The 26,790-nt window shown below is 43.0% G+C and overlaps 1 protein-coding gene across 5 annotated transcripts in view; it reads left to right on the plus strand.

Moving 5' to 3' along the window:
- Positions 1-26,790, plus strand: part of samd4a (sterile alpha motif domain containing 4A) — a 230,985-nt gene that overhangs the window by 106,760 nt on the left and 97,435 nt on the right. For 4 of the 5 annotated variants that reach the window (XM_078562637.1, XM_078562638.1, XM_078562639.1 and 1 more), the window contains exon 4: positions 21,644-21,904. The exons of the other annotated variant lie outside the window; for it this stretch is intronic. In XM_078562637.1, the coding sequence (XP_078418763.1) occupies positions 21,644-21,904 (261 nt within the window). The remainder of the gene's footprint in view (positions 1-21,643; positions 21,905-26,790) is intronic. 5 annotated transcript variants of the gene reach the window in all.

A 26,790-nucleotide genomic window follows, 5' to 3' on the forward strand; every position in this document is an offset into this window, starting at 1 on the left:
GGGTACAACCCTAAAGGAGGTGCAGGAACATAGAGACCTTGGGATATGTGTGCATAAATCAGCGAAGATGGTAGGGCAGTTTGAGAAAGTGGAGTAAAAAGGCATATGGCATCCTGGGCTTTATAAATAGAGACATAGAGAACAAAGTAAAGTTATGATGACCCTTTTTAAATCAGCTTCAGCAGGAGCATTGTGTCCAATTCTGGACATCCTTTAGGAAGGATGTGAATGCCATGTAAGCCTTTTCTGTACCCTCTCCAAGAATACTTCCAGGATTGAGAGGCTTCAATTTTACAGATAGATTGGAGAAGCTGGGATTGTTCTCCTTGGAGAAGAAAAGATTGAGAGGAGATTTGATAGTGGTGCTCAAAATCATGAGGGGTCTGGACAGAATAGGTAAGGAGAAACTGTCCCCATTGGAGGAAGGCTTGGGAACCAGCTGACACCGATTTAAGATGATTGGCAAAAGAACTAATAGTGACATGAGGAAAAACTTCTATGTAGCAAGTGGTTAAGATCTGGAATATGTTGCCTGAGTGTGGTGGAGGCAGATTCAATTGTACCTTTCAAAAGGGAATTGGATAAGCACACAAAGATTTGCAGGACCTCTGGGAAAGGGAAGGAGAGTGGGAATAACTGAGTTGCTCTTGCCAATATCTGACACAGATGGTAGAATCATAGGTTACACAATCAGGATGGTAGAAGGTGAACTAGATAGATTTTCTTCATCCTTGCCTAGCAATCCCTATTTGCTACTCAATAAAATGTCCCAATGCCAACATTCCCAATTGAATATGATCAAAATATTTTACGATCTTTAAATTCTAATAATGGTGACAAGAATATGATCATAGTTAGACACATGAATAGAATAAATACCCCCACAGTCTGAAAGTTTCAATAATAGGGCTGTTATGTAGTTGAATGGCATAACCTTCAGCCGTCATGATTTTACCACTGTTCCAAAAACATCTGATTAGCATCATCCTACCCTACCTTCAAATGATTCTTCAAAACCTATTTCTTCCACCTTGCGTTTAGTCACCTCTTCTAATTCCTATTTCCTGCTTGGTGTCTAATTTTTTTTTTCGGCCTTGATCAACTAATTCAGCATAAGATCTGTTTTTTTTCTGGATTCAGTTGCTCAGCTGCTCGATGAATAAACTTCAAACCATAAGGCATTTCAAAACATCAGTTGTATTTTGTCAGAAAGCTGTTACCTTGGTGAATATGATTGTTACTGGCTTCTAAATTAAAGAAATTTATTTTCTTCCAGTACAATTGACACCTTAAATCAGAATAAAGTTAGATATGATTCTTGGTTTTCAACTTTTTACAAATAATGACGGTGTTTCTTTTGGATGTGGAAAATCAGAATATGTACCAAGTTCTAAAAGTAGTATTGCGAAGCAGTTAAAATATAGTGATCCTTTGTACTACCATACTAACAGCAGTCAGCTGCATTAAACTTGTTGATTATTTAAAGACCCATGTACTGTTAGTTTGAAGCAGTGCTGGCTACTACTATGACTGATCTGGCGAATTTAATTAATGCCTTTGACGTTAGTGTTGAAATTGAAAAACAAACAAGTAGACATCGCTACAACACTATCTTTGTTTCCTCAGCCAAATAATTTCCATTTGGTAAAAAGCAGCTTTAACATGACAAATGCATCTTTACAACTACTTGCCAGAATAGCTGAACATTTGCTTTGATTTCTTTTTCATGATTTGCTCAGTTTCATCTGAGTAATGTGGGAAGGGTTTACTTAATACTATTCACAATAGCATACATTTTGTAATAGTTTTTAATAAACACTGCACATTATGTTCATGATTTGAAAATTATTGCACACTGCCTTTTATTGAGGAACACATTAATTGAGATCTTAGAATGTGTTCTAATAAATAAAATTTTAAGAGCAATAATTGTTCAAAATGTACATTGTAAGTGTCAGGGCAACTTCCTTTCTTTATCAGTTCTGGACTTCTTAAAAAAGTTTGTTCTTGAAGAGAACAACTATTAGCTAGATAAATGGTAATATTGAAATGCAGATATATTATTATGTTAACCTATTAAATTTGAGTAACCTTACTCATTTCACTTCTTTGTAGCCTTATATGGTAATAGCTTGTCATCTCCATCCATAAAGTTTTCTATCTCTCCTATTGCACCTCAAACACCACATTGTTTTTACATGCAAAATTCTGTCATTTGTCTTGTTTTAAGCAAAATTATATATTCATAATAGAGTGAGAAATCACCAAATCTACCAAAGAGCAGATCACAAATAGGAACAAAAATTACCAGTTAGGAATTTGTGAAACAATAAATTGAAATGCAAAATCCAGAATCAACTTGTAATTGTAGAAAGAGTGCCAGGAATTGAGAAAATACTCCAATTATGTTTTGCAAATCTTGTGGCCTGAGATGTTGGTTTCTCATGAAATGGAGGGTATCAGAAATGGGATTTATAGCAAAACACAAAATGCAATAAAGTGAATATATTTGTAAAATGGTAGTTTTTGTGTTTGAAAAACCAGCAACAGCTTTTTCTGTCAGTGGCTTCCAAAGCCTAGGCTTAACTTCAAGGAGCTTTTCCGAGCCAAGGCCGTGTCAGAAAATGTTAGCTGCATTTTGTTCCCAGAATTAAACTGCAGTAAATAGCGAGGGAAGCAAGTGTTATTGAGCTACCTGTCAATGCTGCTTTGATATTAGAACAAATTTGTGTGCATGAACTCAAATCCAGTCTAAAAAGCTAACATTGACAGGATGGGCTTTTTCTTTCTCTGCCTCTCGGTCTTCCTCTGTTTGTCATGCTAGCGCACTTACTTTCTTATTTCATTGTTTGTCTGTCGCTCGCTCTCGGTCCGTTTTGTCTGTTCGTTGTTCACTTGCTCTCGGTCAGCCTGTCTGTCACTGCTCGCTCACGGTCGGTCGGTCTGTCTGTCCACCACTCTCTCAGTCAGCCGCGTGCTCGCTCTCGGTTGGTCTGTCCGCCGCTCGCTTGAGGTTGGTTGATCGGCCTGTCCGCCGCTTGCAGCCAGCCGGGTGCTCGCTCTTAGTCGGCCGCTCGCCCTCTCGCTCTCCTTCACACCCCCCTCCCCCCCACGCCCTTGCTGGTGTGTGTGCTTCCACCTTTCCTCTGCCCGACTGATGCATTGCCAGTTGCACTTTCTAGTGCACATGTGCACTCGTGGTCATGGCAGCTGGTGCCTTTGCCCTGTTACATCTGTTGTCTTGCTGATTCAAGCTTTGTTGTACCCCCCTGCTCTACTAGTGCTCCTATCAGCTCGGTCACGCTCCATGCCCTGCAAGTGCGCATGCATCAGGCTGTTTGTACGGCCCTGCCCTGCTGGCGGTCTCTGTGAGCTCGGTTGCACACCCCTCCACCTGTGAGCTCAGTTATGCACCCTGCCTTGCTGGCGTGAGTGAACTCAGTCACGTACTCTTGCCTTGCAGTCATGTGTGTGGATGAGCTTGGTCATGCACCCTGCCTTAGTGGTGTGTGCGTGCGAGTTCTGTCGCACTCTCCTGCCCTGCTGGTGTGTGTTCACACCACTGCCCTACTGGCATATTTTATCCAGTTCTTTTGGAGCTCAGTTGCACACATGGTCACACATCTCTACCCTGTGTTGCCTTGCCTGGCCACTCATCCCCCTCATACCCTCACTGAGACTCCCCACTCCTTACCTGTGTTCCATCAGCGTGGTGGAACTGTCTGAACAGCTTCCGGTGGTCTGCTGGGAGCTGCCAGCTGTACGATTGGCTGGTGCTTCTCTTAAGGTTGTACCTGCTTCTGAGATAGGGGCACAAGTCTGGCCTTAAAGCAATTAACTCTGCTCCCAGTGTTAAATTGCGGTGCGGCAGCCATTAGGATCATTGGTGGTTTCCCCTCCTGACATTTTTAGCCAGGGTGGGGTGGGGCCATGACATCCCACAAAATCCAGCCCTATATGTTATGACCATGAGCAGTGCATAGTGACACCATTAAATCACATGAACTGGCCATCTTGATGTCTCTAAGCCTTTGCAAGTGCCTCCCAAAATGTATCAGATTTTGGCGACTAAATAAATCAAAGTACAAAAGTATTGGCAGCCAACAGCAGTGGGGACCGTAATGAACAAAATCAGCTGGCGCCCAGTCACCTATCTGGATGGTGGATATTTCACTTGGATTTTGCTGAAACTCAATGCTCCTGACGTGGCCACATTTTGTTAAATGGGCTGCTGCAGCGTCCCAGTGTCCACCTTCGTCAACTACCAACCAAACTGGCTTTGGGTGAGTTTGTTCTGACTAGAGTGGTTTAGTCTCTGTATCACTGTTAGTGACAGCCACAGTGAAAGTACTGTTACCTTTGAAATGGGACAGAATGGCTGTGCCCACAGGATACATTGAAAGACTAGGAATGTATGAACCAATCTCTTTATAGATTGAAAGAATGGGCGTGTTTTTCAGATATAATAATATTGTAGAACTCAAAGGTGAAAGTCTCAAACTCAGAATAAGGCAATTCTTGAGCACAATAAGGCAATTTTACTAATGGAGATGGTCCTGAAAATGTATGGCAGGCTAACAAATCTGCATGCACCAAACAAGGCAAAAGATGTGCCATTCAAAACTATCATCATGATGTCAGAGGAGCATTTCAACCCTGAGCCACGAGAGATAGCAGAAAGCTATAAATTTGGAACCAGAAACCAGAAGAAGAGTGAAACTGTTGATGAGTACATTGTGGCACTGAAGAATTTATCATTATATTGCAACTTTGGCACATTCTCAAGTCATGCATTATGTGACAGATTCATGTGTGGATTGGTGGACAAAAGAATCCAATCAAAGAAACTGAACACACACAATCTTACTCAATTGTAAGATTTTAATATGGCTTTTACCATGAATATGGCATCATGGAATGCTCAGGAATTTCATCCTATGCAAGTGACTAGTACAGCTTCTACCCTTGGTCAGAATGCTTCTGTCAAGCCTAAGGTAAGGAGACCTGATCAGAGGAGTGCTGGTGATAGTAGTTTAATGCCTTTATACTGATATAATGACAACTGTACGACACAGGCATACCTGTACAAAAGTGCCAAATGCAGTAGATGCCAAAAGATGGGTGATGTTGCAAATGCTTGTGAAATAAAGGCCAGAGCAGGTAAGAGGACTCATTTCAGTGGGAATGGAAAACTGTAATGTTCACAATTATGAAGTGAATCATGAGTGCTCTAACAAAGAGAAGCTAGGATGTTACAGCATTTATGCCACGAAGAATCACTCGGATGACAGAGACTTTTGTACAAAGGTTTTGGTAAATCAACAGTATATCAACATACGCATCGATACATCTATAAATTGCTCTATTATGAGTAGAGACATGTCCGAGACCAAATTCAGTGACATACCTCTAACTGAGAGCACAGTTCAATTGAAAATCTACTCTGGTGAGGTGTTGTAAATGCGTGGACGAATGGAATGCAATGCAATGTCAAGTTTAAGGGTAAGCCCCTCAAGCTGCCCATTGTTGCAGCAAGATATCTCAGCAAACCAATGTTAATGCATAAGGATCGGCTTCACAAGCTAAGTTAGACTGGAGGCTTGCTTTTCAAGTTGGGATGACCAAGAAGCTTCGTTAGCTATTTAATAGCTACAGCAACATTTTTGTGAACTGTTATGAAGGCATAATCGGTGTGGAAGCGCATATCCTAATTGGGCCTGATGCCAGACCAATATGTTGCAAGGCTAGGTCAGTTCCTTGTGCTCTCAAAACCTAAGTTGAAGAGGAACTAAAGAAGCAAGAGAGAAATGGTGTGCTAGTGAAAACTGACTACAGTGATCGGGCAATCCTAATCGTAGTAGTGCCCAAGTCAGACAAAATTATGAGACTATGTGGGGGCAACAAAGGCACAATCAATCAAGCAAAGAATGATGAGAAGTATCTATTGCTAAACTTCCAAGATCTGCAGGAAGAATTAGCGGGATCCAAGGGATTCAAGAAATTGGATTTGTCTCCTGCTTATGCACAGCTTAGTGTGGATCGAGAAAGCCAATGTCATCTCATGATAAATATACACAGGGTTGTACTCCTACACAAAGTTCCCCATGGTGTGAAGTTTTCTCCAAATAATTTTCCAAGCTACAATGAATAAGAATTTGCAAAGAGTACTGCTTTGTTTGTGCAATCAGGATGATGTGTTGATCGCAACTCCAACAGAGGAAGAGAATCTCCAAGCATTAGATCAAGTGTTAAAAAGGCTCAATAATCATACCATGAAGCTGAAAAGGAGCAAATGTCCTTCTATGCTTTCCGAGGTGGTGTACTGTGGCCTGAAAATAAATGAAGAGGGGCTACAGCCAGTGAAAGAGAAGATATGCTACAGTCAATACCCCAAAGCCAAAAGATGTGTCTGAGCTTAGATCTTTTCTAGAAATGGTCCAATATTACTTGCAATTTTTGCCTGAGCTTGCAATTGTGTTAGCTTTACAGCATGAGTTGTTGAAGAAAGATGTGAAGTGGGAATAATCTAAAGCATAACAAGGTGCTTATGATGCATGTATAAGAAGCTTGATCAGTGATGCGCTACTTGGTGAGCACAAATGCTACCTCAACCTAGTATGTAAAGCTTCAAACTATGGAGTTGGAGCAGTGATCAGACATGTCATGAATGATGGTGAAGAGAAGCCGTAGTGTTCACGTCGCCTACTCTTACCAAGAGAGAATGCAACTACACACGGATAGAAAAAGAAGTGCTCAGAATCATTTTCCGAATCAACACATTTCACCAATTTTTGTTGGGTAGAAACATCACACGAGTAACAAGCAGCTTTTCTGGGTCAAAAATCTGCAATACCAATGATGACAGTGTCAAGAATGCAATAGTGAGCTATATTTCTCCCTCAGTACAAATACACCATTAAATACCGCTGATGCAATGTCATGTTTGCCACATGAGGATTCGGATAAAGGCTGTGAAGATGTATCCTTCACAACAGGAGTAGGAGATGATGACTTTCCAATCACAGCAACTGAAATTGCAGCTCAACTCAGACACCAGCCGGAATTTTCGGGCCCTGTTGGCACCGGGAATCATGGAAGGTGGGAGGAACAATATGGCGAGAAGGCCAAAAATTGGCTTTACACCATCATGAAACCAGTTTGTGATCGTAAGTTCCGACCATCAATGGCGGGTCACACTTCCTACCACTACATGTTGCGAGCGCCATTTTAGTACATTTGCATCTAATTATAAGCCCTGCTCACCTGAATCATTCCCCCACGTCAAATTTACCACCCATGTCAGTGTGACTTCAGAATGGCGCACTTCACGACTGCCTTTAGAAGGCGCGCACCTGGCGACCTGAACTTCGAGGAGAACTCTGAAGTGAGTGCACTCAACCTTGCTCAGTGCTCGCGAGCATCACCTGTAGGACATCAAGGAAGAGGCATTTGTCGGGGAGGGGCACAGGCAAGTAGCTTTTTCCCGGTTGGCTTTCAGTGCGGTGCCAGGGCAAGGGCTCTAGTGCAGGTCGGGGCGGGGGTGGCAACACAGACTGAAGGAAATACTCAGGCACATGCCATGCACTTGGAAAAGCTTGTCAAAAGTAAACATTCTTCCACGTTGAGACTGTTCGGCTGCAGCTCCATTGACATGTTTAGAGTCAGGCCTCTGAAGCTTTTTTCCCCTTTCAAGCAACACAAAAGCATGAAAATGCCATCAAATGCTCAAGAACTTTTCACCCCTCGGGTGCACAGTGCAAATTAATGTGCATTTTAAGGGGCAGCAGAGTAATTGGCTGACTGGGCAAGTTGTAAAATCCCCTTGCGAAAGGTGGCCATGGCACAGTCACTGTTGAAAGCACTCACAGTCCCTTGCCACGCTTTTATTAAGGTTTGGACCAGTATCCATTATGGTTGAAGCTGACAGCGCAGTCTTGCATTGCGAGTTAGAAGAATGCTTGAGCTGAGAGCACAGCATGCAGTCCAATGGTTGAAGCTGCCGCCAATCAGTCAAATGGAGTGGGTTGGAGGTAGTTTCAGACAACCAATGAGCACACTACATACTTGCCATCCAAGCGGTGGCCTGGACAGTCCTGCATGCGAGAAGGGGCCTTCTGACTTAACCAAGAGAGGTCCTTAGTACACGCATGCTAACCCATGTGTCTCTCTCTTTGATCCTGCAGGAGGAGAGCATTAGGATCGTGGAGCCTGGTGATTTAGCGGATACCTCATGGCTTACAGAGACCAGAGAAGAAGAAGAGGGCGGTGCAGGCACCTGACTCGGAAAAGGGAGGAGCATTTCCCTCAAGATGAAGGGGCGGCAGGGCCTTCTGCGCATGCAGCTGATGATCCGCAGCATGCCGTCGCTCATAGGCGCCTTGCTAGACTCAGGGTTATAGACAGTGCCTGTTATTCTTGCAGATGACTGAGAACCAGTGTTGCTGAAGACTGCATGCCTAGAGAACTGGTTGGTAACGTATGCCACCTGCTGCAGGATTTGGTGCCACAGGGACATGAAGGGTATCCACTGCCAGTGGCCGCGAAAGTGATCTTGGCGCTCAATTTTTACACTAGTGGCTCCTTCCAGGTCTCCATAGGTGACCTGTGCAGGATCTCACAAGCCTCCACGGACAAGTGTATCCAGGGGGTCGCGGATGCCATCTTCACGAAGGCACAGAACATTGTGTATTTCGCTTGGGACCAGGAAAGGCAGGAAGCAAGACCACTGGGATTTGCGCAGATCTCCGTTTTTCCACAGGTGCAGGGTGCTATCAACTGCACTAACGCAGCGCTTAGATATCAGTGGCAACAAGCAGTCAATTACATCAATCGCAAGGGCTTCCACTCGCTGAATGTTCAACTGGTGTGCAACCACCACAAATGCATCATACAGGCCTATGCACAATTCCCAGGGAGTGTCCATGACTCCTACATCCTTAGCAGGTGTCAGATTTGAAAATGAAGTTCCAGTGCCTGGACAAGTCCAGTGGAGCACTGCAGTACTGACCCCAGAGGATGTCACGCATCATCGCACTCCGCAGCCCTGTGCTGCTAAGTGGGGAGGACATGGCTGAGGAGGAGATGGAGGAGCTGCATGTATCCCCTCCTGATGAGGAGGATGTCAAAGGGGTTGACAATCACGAGGATGTGGGCGATGAGGTCATCGCACTGGCCAGACGAGGCAGGCGCGCTTGGGAGGCCCTCATAGCCACAAGATTCATGGAGCATGACGACGAGATGCAGTGAGGACAGTCCTGACATCCTCACCTTGCATCTGTGAACGTTTGACTCCTGTGTGACTGTTGGCAGAACGCATACCTCTCAGCCCTCAGGCTCATGTCATGGTGGTACAGCAGAGGCCGGAATAGTCCCTGGATTCCAGGAGGATGATGGTGACATGCAGTGAAGACACTCCATAGATCTTCACATTGCCCCTGTGAATGTCTGATTCCTGTCTGGCTGAGGGCAGTTCGGTTGATCTCTGTGATCAGGGTCATATCATGGAGATGCAGCCGTGAAACTTTAAATGCACTGACCCTTTGTCAGCCTTCAGCACCTGACCCCTTCAGGAGCACACTGTCACCAGTCAGAGATGCTGAAGAGATGGCGGTCAGCCCCACCTTAAAGGTGCTGAGAGCACACAGAGAATGACGGAACTCTGTGATTTCTGCCCACGACATTCTGGCAGCAATGACGAGCACCATCGAGGTGCAGGCATCACTCGTGTCCAGTGAGTGTGAAACCAGATCATCACTTTGGTCTGAAGGTTATACACTGCACAGGGAAGAGGCCCTGGACTGAGACACCTACCTTTTATCTTGTGCAGGAACCAAGGTTTCACATCTGAGTGACACGAACACTGCTCATCAGAACAAGGAGCTATAGGCAAGGTGACATTCTTGGGAGTTTATTTACAATAGTGAGCATTAAGTACACCCTTGCCCAGGCTGTACAAATACATTATCTTAATCTTCCTAAACCTGCCACTATGCCTTGCTGCTACCCCAACATCCACAGCATAGGTGGAGGTAGCCTGCTGACTGCTACGCCTTGTCTGATTACCTTGGTGGGTGTCCTCTGGAGGGCCGAGACCTGGAGGACCCCAGCCTGCTTTCAGGATCCTGCTGTGTGGCAGTGACACCCTCCTTGGCCTGTGAAGCTGGAGCTGCTGGGGTCACGGGAAGTAGCGACTTGCATGGGCTGGACACTCCTGGAGTCACCTGGGTGGATGGCCCCGGGGTGTGCACCCGCTGATCCCTCCTCTCTTCGGGTGCCTGAGGGCTCCTGGCTGACTCCTTGAGGAGAAGGAGAAGTTGAAGTGAGATTGAGCAGCTCCACACACCTCTCACGTTGAAACTGTGGAGGCCAACAGTGGCATCAGTGATGGAGTTCAGCTCATGCAATATTGCAGGATCGATGTCCTCAACCAAGGTGTCTATGGCGACCACCATCCTGCCAGTGCTGACCTCGGTGCGTTATGGTCTCAGATAAAAGGCGGACAGACTCCCCCATCGTGCCTTGCAACTTGAATGCAGCGGACATCCCTTCCTGATGTTCCCAAACTTGCCTTTGCAGCTCCAACCACTGAGGTATGACTGAGTCACCTGACTTAGACTCAGCAGATTTCTGGTCTCTGGTAGTCCTCTGAGTGCCAGAAACCTGGGAAGCCCCTGCCGCCACCTGTTGTGGATCAGACAGTGCAATGCACTCACCAGATTGTAATCCCGAGGCTACTCTAGAACTAGGTTCCACTGAGGTGTGTGTCTCTGCGCTGGTAGAGAGCGTGGGTGAGCGCTGTGACCGGTCTTCAATTAGGGTGTCATCAGATTCTCTTTCGCCTGAGGCATTTTCAGGGCTTGAGTCAAGGAACTGGCTTGTGGACCCCTCAGCTGCTTCCCAGATGTGCCTGCGAAAGCAAGGAGAGATAATTAGTGCATGGCTGGGGACTGCGGAACAGGAGAACTCACTCACAGAATGGTTGTCTGATGGATGTTGCACCGCTGGATCCTCACTTGGCTGAGCACCGCCGACCTTACCATCAGCATAGGAACGGTCCAGATCATCGATGGCCAGCTGGATGACTCTTTTCAAAATCTGTGAGGACCTTGCTATCAGGCATTCCTCCACCAATCAGTGAGCTCTCCCTTTTGTTGTGTGCCAGCTTGTGCTGCTTGAATACTGATGGAGAGAGTGTAAGCAGGACGCCTGCCAGGGCAGATGAGAAGGATGCCTCGCATGTGTGAGTGGTGCCATGGACAGGATGAGAACATGATCCTCAGGGCAGATGAAGGTGTATCAGAAAGAGTGAATGGTGATGTCCTTTGAACTGGCAGTGAGTGAGTTCCCTGTGGGTGTGTGATAGGTTTGAGAGTGTGAGAGTTGAGAGTGATGAGAAGAGTGACTTACCCTGGTGGAACGGAGGAGTTCATTCATCCTCTTTTGGCACTGGGTAGTTGTCATTTTTTGCAGGGCATTGGCGCTGATCACTGCTGCCACCGCCTCCCATGCTGGTTTGGTGACCTTGTTTGCTGGTCTTTGCCCAGAGTGGGGGTAGAGGACTTTGTAGCAGGCCTCCACTGCATCGAGGAGGCGTTGGTAAACTTGGAGCAGCATGCTTCTTCCCTTTGGCAGCCATGACTTTGCAGCAGCTTCCTATGCCTTAGTGAGCGCTAGCTCTGTGCAGGAGCACCGTTTAAATATGGCACCCAGATTACTGAAGGCCTGAGGTGAAGGTGGGGGCGGGCGAATCAGAGGCTGCCGCACTGGCTGTTTCTGGGGATTGCATTATTAATGAGGCGGGAATGGGACAATACGGTGTGAAAACTCGCCATTGTGGCCAGCATTGCATGTCAGCAGCCAGCCCCATCAACCCCACCTGAAGCCCAACGTCTGGCTGTGGAGGTAACTGAGGAGGGTGAAGGTACTGAGAGCTCCTCAGCACCCTAATCTTTCTCCACCTCCCCAGCCCCTCCGCCAGAGCCCTCATCTGCTCCACATCTGCCAGTGACCATGGCAGCCCATGCAAAAATGCAGAGGCTGCAGTCTGAAGGAGGTCCCCTATGGGTGCCTGCATGATGAGGCACGCTCAAGGACACCCAGATCCTTCTGTACTACATCATTCTGCAGCCCTTCGCTATTTGAATAATAATCTGCTTTTGTATTCTTCCTACCATAGTGGACAATCTCACATTTTCCCACATTACACTCTATCTGCCAAGTTTTTCCTCACTCACTTAATCTAGGTAAATTCCTTTGCAGACTCCGTGTACTCCTCACTACTATCTTTTTATAGTCAGTAAATTTGGATATAATAAACTCTGTCCCTTCACCCTGGTCATTAAAATTGTAAATAGTTGAGACCTCAGCACTGATCCCTGTGACACCCCACTTAGTTACAGTTTGCCAACTTGAAAATGACCCACTTATCCCAGCTCAGTTTCCTGTTAGTTAGCCAAGCCTCTATTGTTGGGCAAGAGGCCAGATTTAGAGGAGCGCAGATATCTTGGAGGGTTGTGGGGCTGGAGAAGATTAGAAATTTAGGGAGGGGTGAAGCTATGCTGGGATTTGAAAACAATGATAATTTTAAAATGGAGGCGTGGCTTAACTGGTAGCCAATGTCAGTCAGCAAATACAGCAGTTATGGGTGACCTGATCTTCATGTGAGTTAGGGCATGGACTGCAAGGGTTTGGATGACCTCAAGTTTATGGAGGATAGAATTTGGGACAGGAATGTGTTGTAATAGTCAAGCCTTGAGGTAACAAAAGCATGGATGAGGGTGTAAACGGCAGGTGAGCTGAGGCAAGGTCGGAGTCGCCAATGTTAGACGTGGAAATAGGTGATCTTGGTGATGGTGTCGATGTGTGGACAGGAGTTCATCTCAGGGTCAGACACCAAGGTCGTGAACAGTCTGTTTCCTCACACAGTTGCCATGCAGCGGGATTGAGTCGGTAGCTAGGGAACAGAATTTATAGTGTGAACTGAGGACAACGACTTCAGTTTTCCCAATATTTAACTGGAGAAAATTTCTGCTCATTGAGTCCTAGATGTCAGACAAGCAATCTGATAATTTAGCAACAGTGGAGGAGTCGAGTAAAATAACGGTGACTTAGATTTGAATGTCAACATGTATATAAAAACTAATGATGTGTTACCAATTCAGAAGAGAAGATATGGTTAATATGCCCTCCCTATACTTAGCATATGTCAGAGAATGTCATAACCAGACTGTGTAGTGCCCTTGTTATACCGAACTTCAAATATTGCATATAGATCCATGGGGCATGAAAAGGCATTAGAGCACTACAAGCCATGCAGAGAGAGCCATGAGGGTGATTAATAGGGCTAGGAATTGGATTGCACAGCTCCCATTTTTTCAGGCAAAAAGTGGGCACTGAAGGGTCCAATATGTTGTGTGGCCTGTGCATGTTCATTCCATATTTTGGTTGCCCTACGGTCATTCACCTTTGACAGGCATTGAGGTCAATATCTGTGCAAATTAGGACTTAATGTTTTTTATGGTCCCTTTCAAAATTGGTTTACGCTTGACTGCAGTTTGAGGCATGCACACTGCAATCTGTTTTCTCAGCTTCACAACAGCCAAACCAGCAGTCTTAAATGGGACTAATAAAAGTAAGAACTATAGATTCATTCCACACTGCTGCTTTTGGATGTTTTATATTTGAATATTTATTGGGGTTAATTAATATTTGACTATTAAAATATTAATGTGAAACTTTACTGCAGCTACTTTAACAAGTTCAGTCCTGAGACTTTCTGTTATTTTTGCGGTCTTCTAACTTTAAAAAGGCCAATTTTAGTTCTTTCTGAAAGCAGTAGTGGCTGCTGTAATGCCAATGTTCCAACATCACTTGCATGTTTATTTCTTATCATTTTTCTGTAAGCTGCATGCTGTTCCTTTTTTTGCACCCAACAAAAATTAAAGTTTATCATGGGAGTGCACAACATGCCTGTCAGCATCTTTTTTTAAAAAAAGAGGTGAGTTTGTTTCTTACAGAGTTGAAGTATTATTACTAATGCAAGTTGTGACCTAGGGATTATTAACCTGACTTTCGTTTTTTCAGATGTTGAAAAAGCTATTTTGTATTGCTAGGATTTTCTATTTTGCTCCAAATTTCTAGCATTAGCAACTTTTAAAAAATCTCAATGTTTACTATCCAGTGTCTTGGAAACCTTGAGAGTACATGAGTTCATTTTTCTTTTAACATGCTAAGTAAAAATTATCAGCAATGAACACAATAATGGGAATACTGGAATTTTTAAAAAAACATTCATTCACGGGATGTGGGTGCTGTGAGCTAGGCCAGCATTTATTGCTCATCCCTAATTGACCTTTAGAAGGTGGTGGTGAGCTGCCTCCTTGAACTGCTGCAGTCCATGTGGTATAGGTACACCCACAATGCTGTTAGGGAGGGAATTCCAGGATTTTGACCCAGCAACAGTGAAGGCACGGTGATATATTTCCAATCAGGGTGGTGAGTCGCTTGGAGGGGAACTTCCAGGTGGTGGTGTTCCCATGTATCTGCTGCCCTTGTCCTAGATGGTAGTGGTCATGGGTTTGGCAGGTGCTGTCTAAGGAGCCTTGGTGAGTTCCTGCAGTGCATCTTGTAAATGCTACACACTGCTGCCACTGTTCGTCAGTGGTGGAGGGAGTGAATGTTTGTGGATGGGGTGTCAATCAAGCAGTCTGCTTGTCCTGGATGGTGTCAAGCTTCTTGGGTGGTGTTGGAGCTGCCCTCATCGAGGCAAGTGGAGAGTATTCCACCAAACTCCTGACCTGTGCCTTGTAGATGGTAGACAAACTTTGGGGAGTCAAGAGGTGGGTTACTCGCAGTAGGATTTCTAGCCTCTGACCTGCTCTTGTAGCCACAGTGTTTATATGGCTAGTCCAGTTCAGCTTTTGGTCAATGATAACCCCCAGGATGTTGATAGTGGGGGATTCCGAGATAGTAATGCCATTGAATGTCAAGGGTGATGGTTGATGCTCTGTTGTTGGAGATGGTCATTGCCCAGCACTTGTGTGGCGTGAATGTTACTTGCCACTTGTCAGCTCATCTGAAATAAGGACAGTAAATGCTGCAACTACCAAGCATGTCAGGTGGCATTTGTGGAGAGAGGAACAGAGTTAACATTTCAGGTCAATGACCTTTCATTGCATTTATCAGTTCTTTTATTGTCTGCTGTGGCATCACTATTTTCCTTTGGGTAGCTGACACTGTCTTTAGAATCTCAGATGTGTGTCAGGAAACCTTGCAAATATCATTATTTGCAGGGGATCCCCAAGCAGTAATCTTAAAACTAGTGCCCTGTTGTTCTTTATCTGCAATACTTGTATTAAGAATGTTCTTTGGTAAGAGGGGTTTGGGGGTGGAAAACTAAACAAATGGAGAAACATAATCCATTGGGCATAAGAAAATTTGTTTTATTCTCTAGGTAGAAGTGTGTCATCAGGAGAGCTTTGGTGAAGAACCTTTCCAGTTATTGACTTTATTGAATATGGTTTTCAAGTTACTTAATGCTGCACTTGTAGAACAGCAAACACTGTAGAATGCAACAGATGCTGTATCTAAGTACAGTGGGAACAGGTGCACAGAATAGATTTCCAAACATTGAGACTTCATGAGACTATGTTGGTTGGTACATCTCTCAATTTAAATATGAAAATTAATTCAGATTATTAGGAATAATTTTCTGACACATGTAAATGATAATGGGCCCTTGACTTGCAAAGAAATTCTAGCAACTCTTAAAATGCAAGATTATTGAAGACAACTAGAAAAAAAAGTTATTTGAACTCTCAATTGGTGATTGTGTCATGAGGATAGGATGAATATTCTGCATTTTTGCTGAGAACTGAGGTTACTATTTTAAGTGCATTGAAATGACTATGTATTTTTAAACTCTGCGCTGGGGTGCTGTAGAGAAGTTTTTAACTTAATCGACCTTGCTGCACTATTCAGACAGGGTAAATTATTTGGCCTTGATGAAATGTAATGTTGAGGCATCTTAAGTTATTCATGTTTGAATGTGGCCTACATGTAAAAATATATTAGAATAAAATATAGTCTTGTTAACCTGTAATAGTGCCTATACATGAATTTGCAGAGAATTTGAATTGTGAATGTAATTGTGCACAGTAACATTTCCACGCAAGTAACATGATGTGGAACCTTTGCAATTGGCTTACATTGTAGGGTCATTTTGGTCAGTGGGGAGCCTCACCTACCAGAAGCAAATTCAGCAGTAAACTTCATACAATTTTACAACTGTTTAAAATGAAGGCCAGCAATTGTGTACAATGTGCATCAGAATTTATAACACCTTCTCCTAGCCTTTAAGGCTCCCATCCCCCACTCAGAACACAAATTCGAGACATAATTATATCTGGAATAATAAAATTTAAGTGAGACTAAGTACTTTTAATATCCTTACTTTAATGCCCTCCTGTGTAGCTTCTGGTTGTAGATGTCCATCTAAAGTTGATTTGGTTTATTTTGGAGAATAATGATGTGTGAATGAATGTTGCTGTGTTCATTCACATTGAACAGCAAAACCCTTAAATGTTGTTAAAGAAGCTGCAACTCGTCTCCTGCTCAGGAGTAAGGCACAAAAACCAGAATCTGAGAATTGTTCCAGCCCAGAAGGAGGCCATTTGACACACTGTGTCTTTGTCAGCTCTCTGTATAGCAATTTACCTATTACCACAACACTGCCTTCTCCCCATAGCCTTGCACGTTCTTCCTTTGCAGATAACAATCCAATTCCTTCTTGAATGCTTCGATTGAACCTACCTCCACAATACACTCAAGCAGTGTGTTCCAGATCTTAAACATTCGCTGTGTGAAAAAGTTTTTCCTCGTGTCCCTTTGCTTCTTTTGCTACTTGCCTTAAACCTATGCCTTCTTGTTCTCGATCCTTCCACCATTGGGAACAGTTATTCCCTCTCTATTCTGCCCAGGCCCCTGATGATTTTTAACACCCCTCTCAAATCTGTTCTCAACCCTCTCTTTCCAAGGAAAACAGTCTCAACTTCTCCAATCTAACCACGTAACTGAAGTTCCTCAGTCCTGGGACCATTTTCGTGAATTATTTCTGCGTTCTCTCTAATGCCTTCACATCTTTCCTAAAGTGGCGTCCAGGACTGCAACACTCCAATTAAGGATGAACCAGTGTCCTAAATAAGTTTAACATTTAACTTGATTGCTTTTATACTCTATACCCCTCTGGTGCTGTATACTTTATGAACCGGTCTGTCAACCTGTCCTGCCACCTTCAATGATATATACACATGTATACCTAAGTCCCTTTGTTCCCACACCCCCTTTAGAATTGAATCCTTTATTTTCTATTGTCTGTCCACATTCTTCTATCACAGTGAATCACTTCACACTTCTTTGCATTAAATGTGATCTGCCACTTGTCTATGTCCTTTTGAAGTTATGCACTATCCTCCTCACAGTTCACAATGCTTCCAAGTTTCTTATCATCTGCAAATTTTGAAATTGCCCTGTTCACCAAGGTCTAGGTCATTAATATATATCAGGAAGTACAAGGGTTCCAACAGTAACTGCAGGGGAACGCCACTACAAACCTTCCTCCAATTCGAAGAAGCATCCATTAACCACTGCTCCCTGTTTCCTGTCACTCAGCCAATTTTGTATCCACATTGCTACTGTCCCTTTTATTGCATGAGCTATAACTTTGCAGTCAAGTCTTTTGTGCGACACTGTATCAAATGCCTTATTAAGCCAGGTTCTCGGTTGTGTTATCCACCTGACACCTGTCATAGGCACATTTTTTTCTTCTTCGTGTTAATCTCTATCTCTTTTGTTATCCAGTGAGCTCTGGATTTGTTTGCTTTTCCCCTTAGTGGGGATATACCTCATTTTGCCCATATTATCTCTTCTGTAAAGGAAGCCCATTGTTTAAATATCGTTTTGCCTGCCAACCTTTGATTCCAGTTGATCTGGGCCAGATCCATTCTCGCCACATTCAAGTTGGCTTTCCCCCAGTTAATTATTCTTACTTTGGATTGTGTTTTGTCTTTTTCCATAACCAACCTAAACCTTGCAGCACAATGATTACTGTCCCCTAAATGTTCCCTTACTGACACTTGATCCACTTGGCCCATCTCATTCACGAGAATCGAGTCTAGCAGTGCCTCCTTTCTCGTTGACTGGAAACATCTTGCTGAAGAAGATTTTCCTGAGCACGCTCAAGAAACTCTTGCCCCTCTCTGCCCTTTACACTATGACTATCCCAGTCTATATTCGGATAATGCACCGCTATGTAATTTCCTTGCAAATCTGTTCCCCTTCGTCTTTCCCACTAGTTGGTGGCCCACAGACTACACCAAGCGATATAATTGCATCTTTTTTTGTTCCTTATCTCTAGGCAAATAGATTCTATCCTTGACCGCTCTGGGACAACCTCTCTCTCCAGCACTGCAATGGTCCCCTTAATCAATACTGCCATCCTTTCCCTATTTCCTATCATTCCCGAACACCTTGTATCCAGGAATATTTTGTACCCAGTCCTGCCCATCTTTGAGCCAGGTCTCTGTTGTAGCCATAACATCATATCGCCACATGACAGTCTGCACCTGTAACTCAACAATCTTATTTACCACACACCTCATATTCACATACGTGCCCAGTAGTCCTATTTATATTTTATCACTTCCTTCCTTACCCTGAGTCCACCCAATACCTTACTGCTTCCTCTTAGCCCACTCCTATCTAAAATGGAACCATTCCCTCCTCTAGCATTGTCTAGCATTCTAACTTTATGGACCGTAATTCTCTTTTCTACTTCTATGTGCTGTTGCCCAACCCCCTGCAAATTTAGTTTAAATCCTCCCCAACGACACTAGTGAACCTCCCCATGAGGACATAAGTCCCAGTTTTGTTGAAGTGCAGCCCATCCCTCTTGAATAGATGCTTTCTGCTCCAGAACTGGTCTGAATGCCCCAAGAATCTGAAGTCCTTCCTTCTGCACCATGCTCCAAGCTACGCATTGACCCTCACTATCTTCATATTTCTACTCTAACAAACGCGTGGCACTGGAAGTAACCCAGAGAAAACCATCTTTGAAGTTCTACTTTTTAACTTCCTCCCTAGCTCCTGAAAATCTGACTGTAGAACCTTGATGCCTGCCCTCCTTATGTCGTTAGTACCAACATGTACCACAGCTTCTGGCTCACCCCCCTCCTGCTGCCGAATATTCTGCACCCTCTCTGTGATGTCCTTTACCCTGGCACCAGGGAGGCAAAACGCCATGCGGGATTCATGATGACTGTTATAGAAATGTCTGTCTGTCCTCCTGACTATGGAATCTCTTCTAACCACATTTCTACACTTCGCTGTTCCCGCATGTATAGTTCCTTGGCTATTGGTACCATGGTCTGGACTGCACTCTTTCAGAGTATCGTCAGTCCCAGCAGCCTCCAACGTTCTGTATCTGTTTGAGAGTGACACACACCCTGAAGACCCCTGAACTTTCTGCCTCTTCCTGAAGCCCACCCACCTACTATCCTGAACTCTCACTGTCTGTGAGGTGACCACCTGCTGGAACTATGATCCAGGAAGCTATCATCCTCCCTGATGCACTGCAGTGACTCCAGCCCCTCAAGCTCAGCAATCCTGAGCTTGAGCTCAAGCAGCTGGTAACAGTTCTTCCACACGTGGTCACCCAAGACATGAAATGCCCTGAAGTTCCAACATGGCACAGGAAATATGCATTTCACTTTTATATCTCTTGGTTAGCTCTGCAATTTGTGCTCTGACCTAATAATAGTTATTTGCAAGAGGAAAGGGAGATTGTGTGCAATATAAGATTTAAGGGAGAAACTCCTCCATAAGTTTTTGTTGAGCTTATTGAACTTGGTAACTATAGTAGATGGGGTGTTGTGCCTTATGATTTCTTCTTGTAAGAAAAACGTTATTCATTCTTGCATTGCTGCCTTGATTGCAAGGTAAACAGAAGCGTGTGTCAGTGTGCAGAACATTGGTTAGAAGCAAAGTGGAATTTAGACGCTGCCATTGAGTGACCATTAATGCTACAAATGAGTAACTATCAATCCAAAATTGAATTGAAATTTATTGAAAGAACTCATGCTTTAAAGTCACTATGTAGCAGATAACTGAAGTATGACCACATACTGAAGCAAAAACAGAAAATGCTGGAAAAACTCAGCAGGTCTGACAGCATCTTTAGAGAGAGAAACAAAATTAACGTTTCAAGTCCGTATGACCATTCTTCAGAGCTGAGGAAGGGTCATATGAGCTCAAAACTTTAACTTTGTTTCCCTCTCCACAGATGCTGTCAGACCTGCTAAGTTTTTCCAGCATCCAGTATTTTGCTTTTATGACCACGTACTGTTAATTTTATATCAATTAGGTGTTTAATTGTATTCAGGTGGAGGATATTAAGTGGGTGGCTCACATTTGCTCATATATAAATAGGAGTAGATTAAAAGGGTGGTTGTTGATTGGAGGTTCACAGTATGTAATGTGTGACTTTGCAAATAGAAGCTTGTACGTGTAAAACGACTAGGCTCCAAATCTATCCTTCGCCTGGCAATCTGAGTTTTAACACGTGCTCTGTTGTATGTCACAGTATAGTCTTGCAGATGTAATGATGACCTGCAGAGAGTGATTGCATCCTAACTTATTGCCTGCAAGACCAAGGGTGATAAGGGAACAATGTTTGCGACGGAACATGTTCTAGTTATTGTCATTGCTGTCAACACATTCTGTCCTGTTAAATGACAGTTCTGAAAGTTTTTGGTTTCTGGACCCCATTTCTTTTTACTCTGGAAAACGGCATCAATGCACTGGTATTTTAGATTGGCAACCATTGGTTGCTATTTTGGGGCTAAATATTTTCCAACAATGGTCTGAATGTTTTAAATTGTAGCTTTGGGGTGATTTGGATGTTCCGTGGCTCAAAGACGGAGATTAACATCTGATTGAAATATGCAACATTCTTTGTTCACTTGCATCTTTAAGCTGCGTATTTAGAATTGGAAAGGATTTTTTAGTTTTGTTGACTACTCATGAAGTGCAAGAAAGATTTTGTCAAGGAAGGAAAATATCACTTAGACTAAAAGACTTGACTGTTGCTATCTCTATGCCAGTAAAATAAATAATTTGCTAAATTGTTGTTCAGTATGTACAATCAAATCAGATAAATAGGTGCTCTGGAGCAAATGAATTGTGTGTATGTAAAATAATATGGCTTTAGATTTGAATAGACATTTTAGCCTCCAGTGCACCTACAAGCCCAAGACCAAATTTGCATGACTTGCTTAAGCTCATTCCATCCTGTGTACAACATATTGTGGATTTTTTGGGGGACTTTTGGCGAATTCTATTGATGAGGAAACCACTGACAGACTTGTATTGTCATGTGTGTAACCAAGCAATCAAATTATGATCTTCAGACCACAAAATTTGGATCCCAACCTAAGATTGTTACAGGATTAGAACTTCATCAAAGCCATGTATGATAAAGGCAAGAGCATGTATATGTTTAAACTGACACAATTGGTAGGCTTACGGATATTAGACTTTGACACTTAATTGCTTTCAATGAATAACTATTCTGTTATAATATGTTTTCTAGTTCTCTCAGGCCAGACACACCACAGTCCTCTGAAGCGTTCAGTATCTCTTACCCCACCAATCAATGTGCCAAATCAGCCTCTAGGTCATGGATGGATGTCCCATGAAGACCTGCGAGCAAGGGGACAGTGTATCCCATCAGACCATGCTCCTCTCTCCCCACAGAGCAGTGTTGCTTCCTCGGGTAGCGGTGGGAGTGAGCATCTTGAAGATCAAGCAGTGACACGTAATACATTCCAAGAAGAGGGCAGTGGCATGAAAGGTGGGTAATTGTTGTTAGAATGGTGTTGACTAAAGAAGAATATATAATTCCCAACAGGTAGTGCAGAAATGGAGAGGGAGTGCTCCTGTTGTATTGTTAACATTGTTGATGTATTGTACTTACCGATACTATAGTGGATTTTTGTAGTAAGGTTATTTACTGTAATGTTAACTTAGTTTAAAAACTTCCTGAGGATTCCATAACTCTGGAGTCTGCCACTAAAGTTCTTGTTAGCTGACAATATGGTTGTGTCTACAGTTCAATCAAAATTAGGAAAAATTTGGGAGGAAGCAATAAATGGTGAATCAGTGAAAACTGGCGCAGCTAAGCCTCAAGTTTTCATTGTTGCTGATAGTGATAGATGTTTGGTTCTTCAGGATACAATATGTGGTATTGTGGGTTTTTATGCTTCTGTTCTGCTTTACGGGATCAGAGTAAAAGAGGAGGCTGCAATAGAGGTCATAAGATTCTATAAGTGTTCAAATAGTAGTTATAGTCCAAATAATATATGGAACGGCGCAAAGAATCATTCTTTCAGATAACTGCTCAAAAATATACTGTTCTTAGTAGGCAACATGTGCAAAACACCTGGAGTGCTCTACTATAGGTAATCATTCCAGAAAAACAAGCGCCATTAGTAATAATATAGCAATACTTTATAGTAAGTGCTTTTTGTCAAATAAGACCTCATGTTGAACTTTAAGGTAGAAAGAAAATCAAAACGAAATTGAAAATGGACTGGAAAAGGATCTGTATTGCAGGGAATTATTAAGCTCTGGAGACATGGGAAAAATGAAACTTCCTTTACATGAAGTTGAAAAAGATTCTGTGTAACATAGTGTTGCATGTGTTAAAAATTTCCATTAAAAATTAATCTCAAACATGTTTGTATTAACCTCCAGATGGATGTGAATGATGATCTGTCTTTGACTATGTATACTGCAACTGTTGCTGATAAACACGAGAGCAATTTTAAATTCATCTTCCTGGTTATTAGTTGATGGCTGTCCTGCCCTTTCAGAAAGAATAAGATATATTTAAATTTTATCTCTGGTGTGGATCTGGTGTCGCTGGTAATTTTAACTGATGCTTGGCTACAAATAAAATGTTAGGATCTGTTGAATGCTGAATCTAAGCTTTGCATGCTGTATTGAATTTTGGTGTCTTTTAAGAGAGCAGCCATGACTTTAGGTGCCGACACAATTTTTTTTGTGGCCAAAGCAGAAGCTAAATTGAGACTTGGGATCGTGTGTTTTTATTTAGCTGACCAATCTGGTGCATATCTCAACTCGTGGCAGTGCCAAAATAACCATTCAGTGGTCAAATGACTTGCATTTAGTATCCAACTGCAGAGGCTGTTTGTGGCCTGTGACCTGTCAGCGAGTTGTTTGTCACTGCTTTCTTGCCTGACTCAGCAGGATATTGATGGCCCAGGACAAGTAAGTTCAGATGACTGTTATGTGATGATATATGCCCAGTTCAAGTAACAGCCCCAAAATATTTAATTGATGAAACAGCTAAATGCTTAAGAAATCACAAATCTCTCAGAATCAGCTGAGAGTAAAACAACCCAAACAACATAAGCTTTTGGCACAGACCAAACAATCTTAAAATGTTGGAAGATAGCATTGAAAGGACCTGACGAGAGAGAAATCAACACTTGAGGGGCAACTATGATATTTCAGAACATTGGATAGAACATGTGCAAAAGTGCATGCTGTTGATCTGTGTCTACATTGAACCGTCATTCATTGCAGTAGTCTTCAGGAAGGTTTGGTTAATTACATTGTAATGCCAATTGCCAAAGTGCTTCAAAAAACAAGACCCTTGCCAGGTCTTGGAGAGTTGAACTCAGAACTGAATGTTACAGAGGGTTTCAGTTGGAAACAAGAAGGTAATTCAGGCCTGCTCAGAAAATAAATCATATGTATAGTGACTTTAATTTTTCTCTCAAGATTACTTATAAATGCTAAAAACATCAGTACAATTTGAGAATTATGACACTGCAATCCCCCAGAAGGGAACAGTATGTGTTACAATTTGGAATGCCTATTCTGAGGACTTTTATTGCTTTCTTTATATGACAATCCTGATTTCTCATATCACCAACTAATGTACGCATTCTGGTTGGTCACTGGATAATTAACTGCTGGACCATTTCTTTCTCAACCAGTGAAAGTTATTCAGGGACACTTGCTGGCATATTGAAGGAAAGTTGCGATGAAGTTTGTGGGACTTTTCATCTGACGGTTATAGATGAATGCAGATGGTCCAGATTTTACATTTGGAGATCTAAAGTTCATATTCAGATCGCTTGGATTGTAAAGGATGTTCTAAAGCCCAACTTCAGATGCTGATTCCTACATAATAGATAGTGATCAACTGAGAAAGTAAATAAATCAATAACTTAATTCTGTAACCAAATAGGTTACAACCTAGAGTGTAAGGCAGCAAGACAGACTGGTAAGATGTTAGTCTGAAGCATGCATTCTGAAATGTTTTTGATGAAAAGAAATTCTTGCATTTAATTGGTGCTTCATCATGTATCTGAAAAACGCTTCACATGCAATGAATTACGTTTAAGTGCAGTAATTGTTCTATAGTGTCAGGAAGAGAGTAGAAAGTGGATATATAACCCACATGTCTATATTTGGGCACATTCTTGTAGTTGAAATAGTACTGGCAATTATCTGGCAGGATGCAAAAAATGGCTAACAAATCCTGGTGCGAAAGCTTGGTGCTTGTGTGTTATTTTATTAGTACCAATTCTGTGAGTACTTGGAATTGGCCAACTTTTGACTATACTCCTGGAGGGGAGTGGACCTCTTCAGGATCGATACCCCAAGCATTGTATTTTTGGAACCAAGTCATCCCTGTGTGGTAGATATATTATTCCCACCCTAAATTCAGGGGATCTGTAGTTCTCTAGGGCATTATTGATAACGTGTGCCTCTGTGAAACTCCCTGGGACAATTTTTTATGTTAAAGGTGCTATAAATGTGCAGTTGGCAGCGGTGAGTGACCACAACCAGCACTACCACCTCCCTCTGTCTTCCCTCTCAGCTTTCCAAGCATAGTTCAATTACGGAATCTGTATGGGTAGATTTGTCACAGGGTATCAGGATTCTTTTCCCTTGGTTGCAGAAACCTGAAAATGAATGACCTAACTGGAGGTAGTAAGTCCACCTGTTGTTTATTTTTGTAGTCTTATGGAATGAGTAAGAACTAAGTTTAGTATTGTGTTTACTTGTCAACATCTCCCTCTCATCTATACTGATAATACTCGGGTTTTGTCTGTCCAGACTGCTTTTATTGGTCAGTTTAAAGGGCGCGTGTTGGTAGGTTTATTTGGTGGGTGGCACATGGGACATGCAGAGGACTGGAGCGCATGACACACGTGGCTGCGAACAGTTGGGGACAGCGGGGTGGAGTTGCTAGAGAACATAAACAGCAGAAGATAATGGAAACCTGACCACAAAGTTATCCTGGTTGAAGAGTGTTTCCATCAGGGATGGGGTTGGCATAAGAAAAATGGTATGGATGGGAGGGTGAATGAGGTAATGGAATTTTTAATGTGGCAAAATAGCAGGAACAATTATTTGATACAACATATTATTTGAATGTTATTCTTTGTGCTAAAAATTAGAATTCACCAGATTTGTATGAAAAAGTTTTCAAAAAGCTGTCAGGTGAATTAAAATACATTGATATTGATTCTATAGATGAAAAGGATAATAACAGCTTATACTCACCAGAGTGCCAGGGAATGTAAGCATCTTGGCTGCTTCCAGAATAATGAGCGGACACCTGTAAGATCTGCTGGTGGTGGTCACAGGCCAGTTGGACATTTGAGGGAATAAAATTACTTAGTTAATGAAGACTGCTGGCTGGCCTGGAGAGCCATGATGTTTATAAAACCTTGCACTTGGAGGAATCCAGCAATGATGCCGATGCCTCTGCCTCTCCTGGCCTGACTGTCTGCTTCAGTTCTGAACTTGATGTGTTGGTTGATCCTTCTGAAGAGGGCTTCTATCACTACCTTTATACTATGATGTGTGGTTGATTGGGAGATACTGCACATGCTTCCAGTGAATCCCTGGATGAGTCTAAAGCATAGAAGTACAGGACAACTGTGACCATGAGAACCACAGGCATTGAATGCCTACCAGTGCAAATGGAGCTCACCACCTCTGTTATCATAGCATACAGAGTTGTCATGGTTTCGGTCCCCTCTGTGGCCTTCTACTTCTTCCCCCATCACGAAGATGCCCCTGCAGGTGGCCAGCAGTTTGCTGTTCTTTCTCCACGGTCACTTGCCTGCCCTCCCTCCCTTCTCCACTTCTCCTTTTCGCTGGAAGAGCCTCCACCAGAATGGACAATGTCTGTGCTATCAGCGTGCTGACTATATTACAAAGTCACCTTTCCAATGGGTGATGAGAAGCCAGGAAATCTCAAATCCTTCTTAGAAATCTCTTCAAAGATGGCCCTGCCAAGAAGACCAATTGCTCAAGTGGGCCTGAATCAACCACGGACCTCTACCCTTCTCCTAGTCTACTTAGTCAATGAAAAACTTCAAGTCCTGTTGTCCGAGTTTAATAGGTCCCTGCAGCTGATGCACTATTGCACAGTATGATTCCAAGGACATGCAACTGCATAAACTTATACTCAAGGAAGGAGCAGTTATAATGTTGCTACCAAACTTGAATTCTAAACAAGGGCTTTGTCATGGAACAAGGTTGGTTGTTAGGAAGCTGTTTTCTTTGATAGATGCTGAAATTATACCAGGCAAATTTCAAACAGTGTTTATTCCTTGAATAATATTGAGCCCATCATGGGAACATAGGAGCAGGAGTAGGACACTTGGCCCTTTCAAGCCTTCTCCACCA

This window comes from Cetorhinus maximus, chromosome 18 (assembly GCF_964194155.1).
Source record: "Cetorhinus maximus chromosome 18, sCetMax3.hap1.1, whole genome shotgun sequence".
Taxonomy (NCBI): domain Eukaryota; kingdom Metazoa; phylum Chordata; class Chondrichthyes; order Lamniformes; family Cetorhinidae; genus Cetorhinus; species Cetorhinus maximus.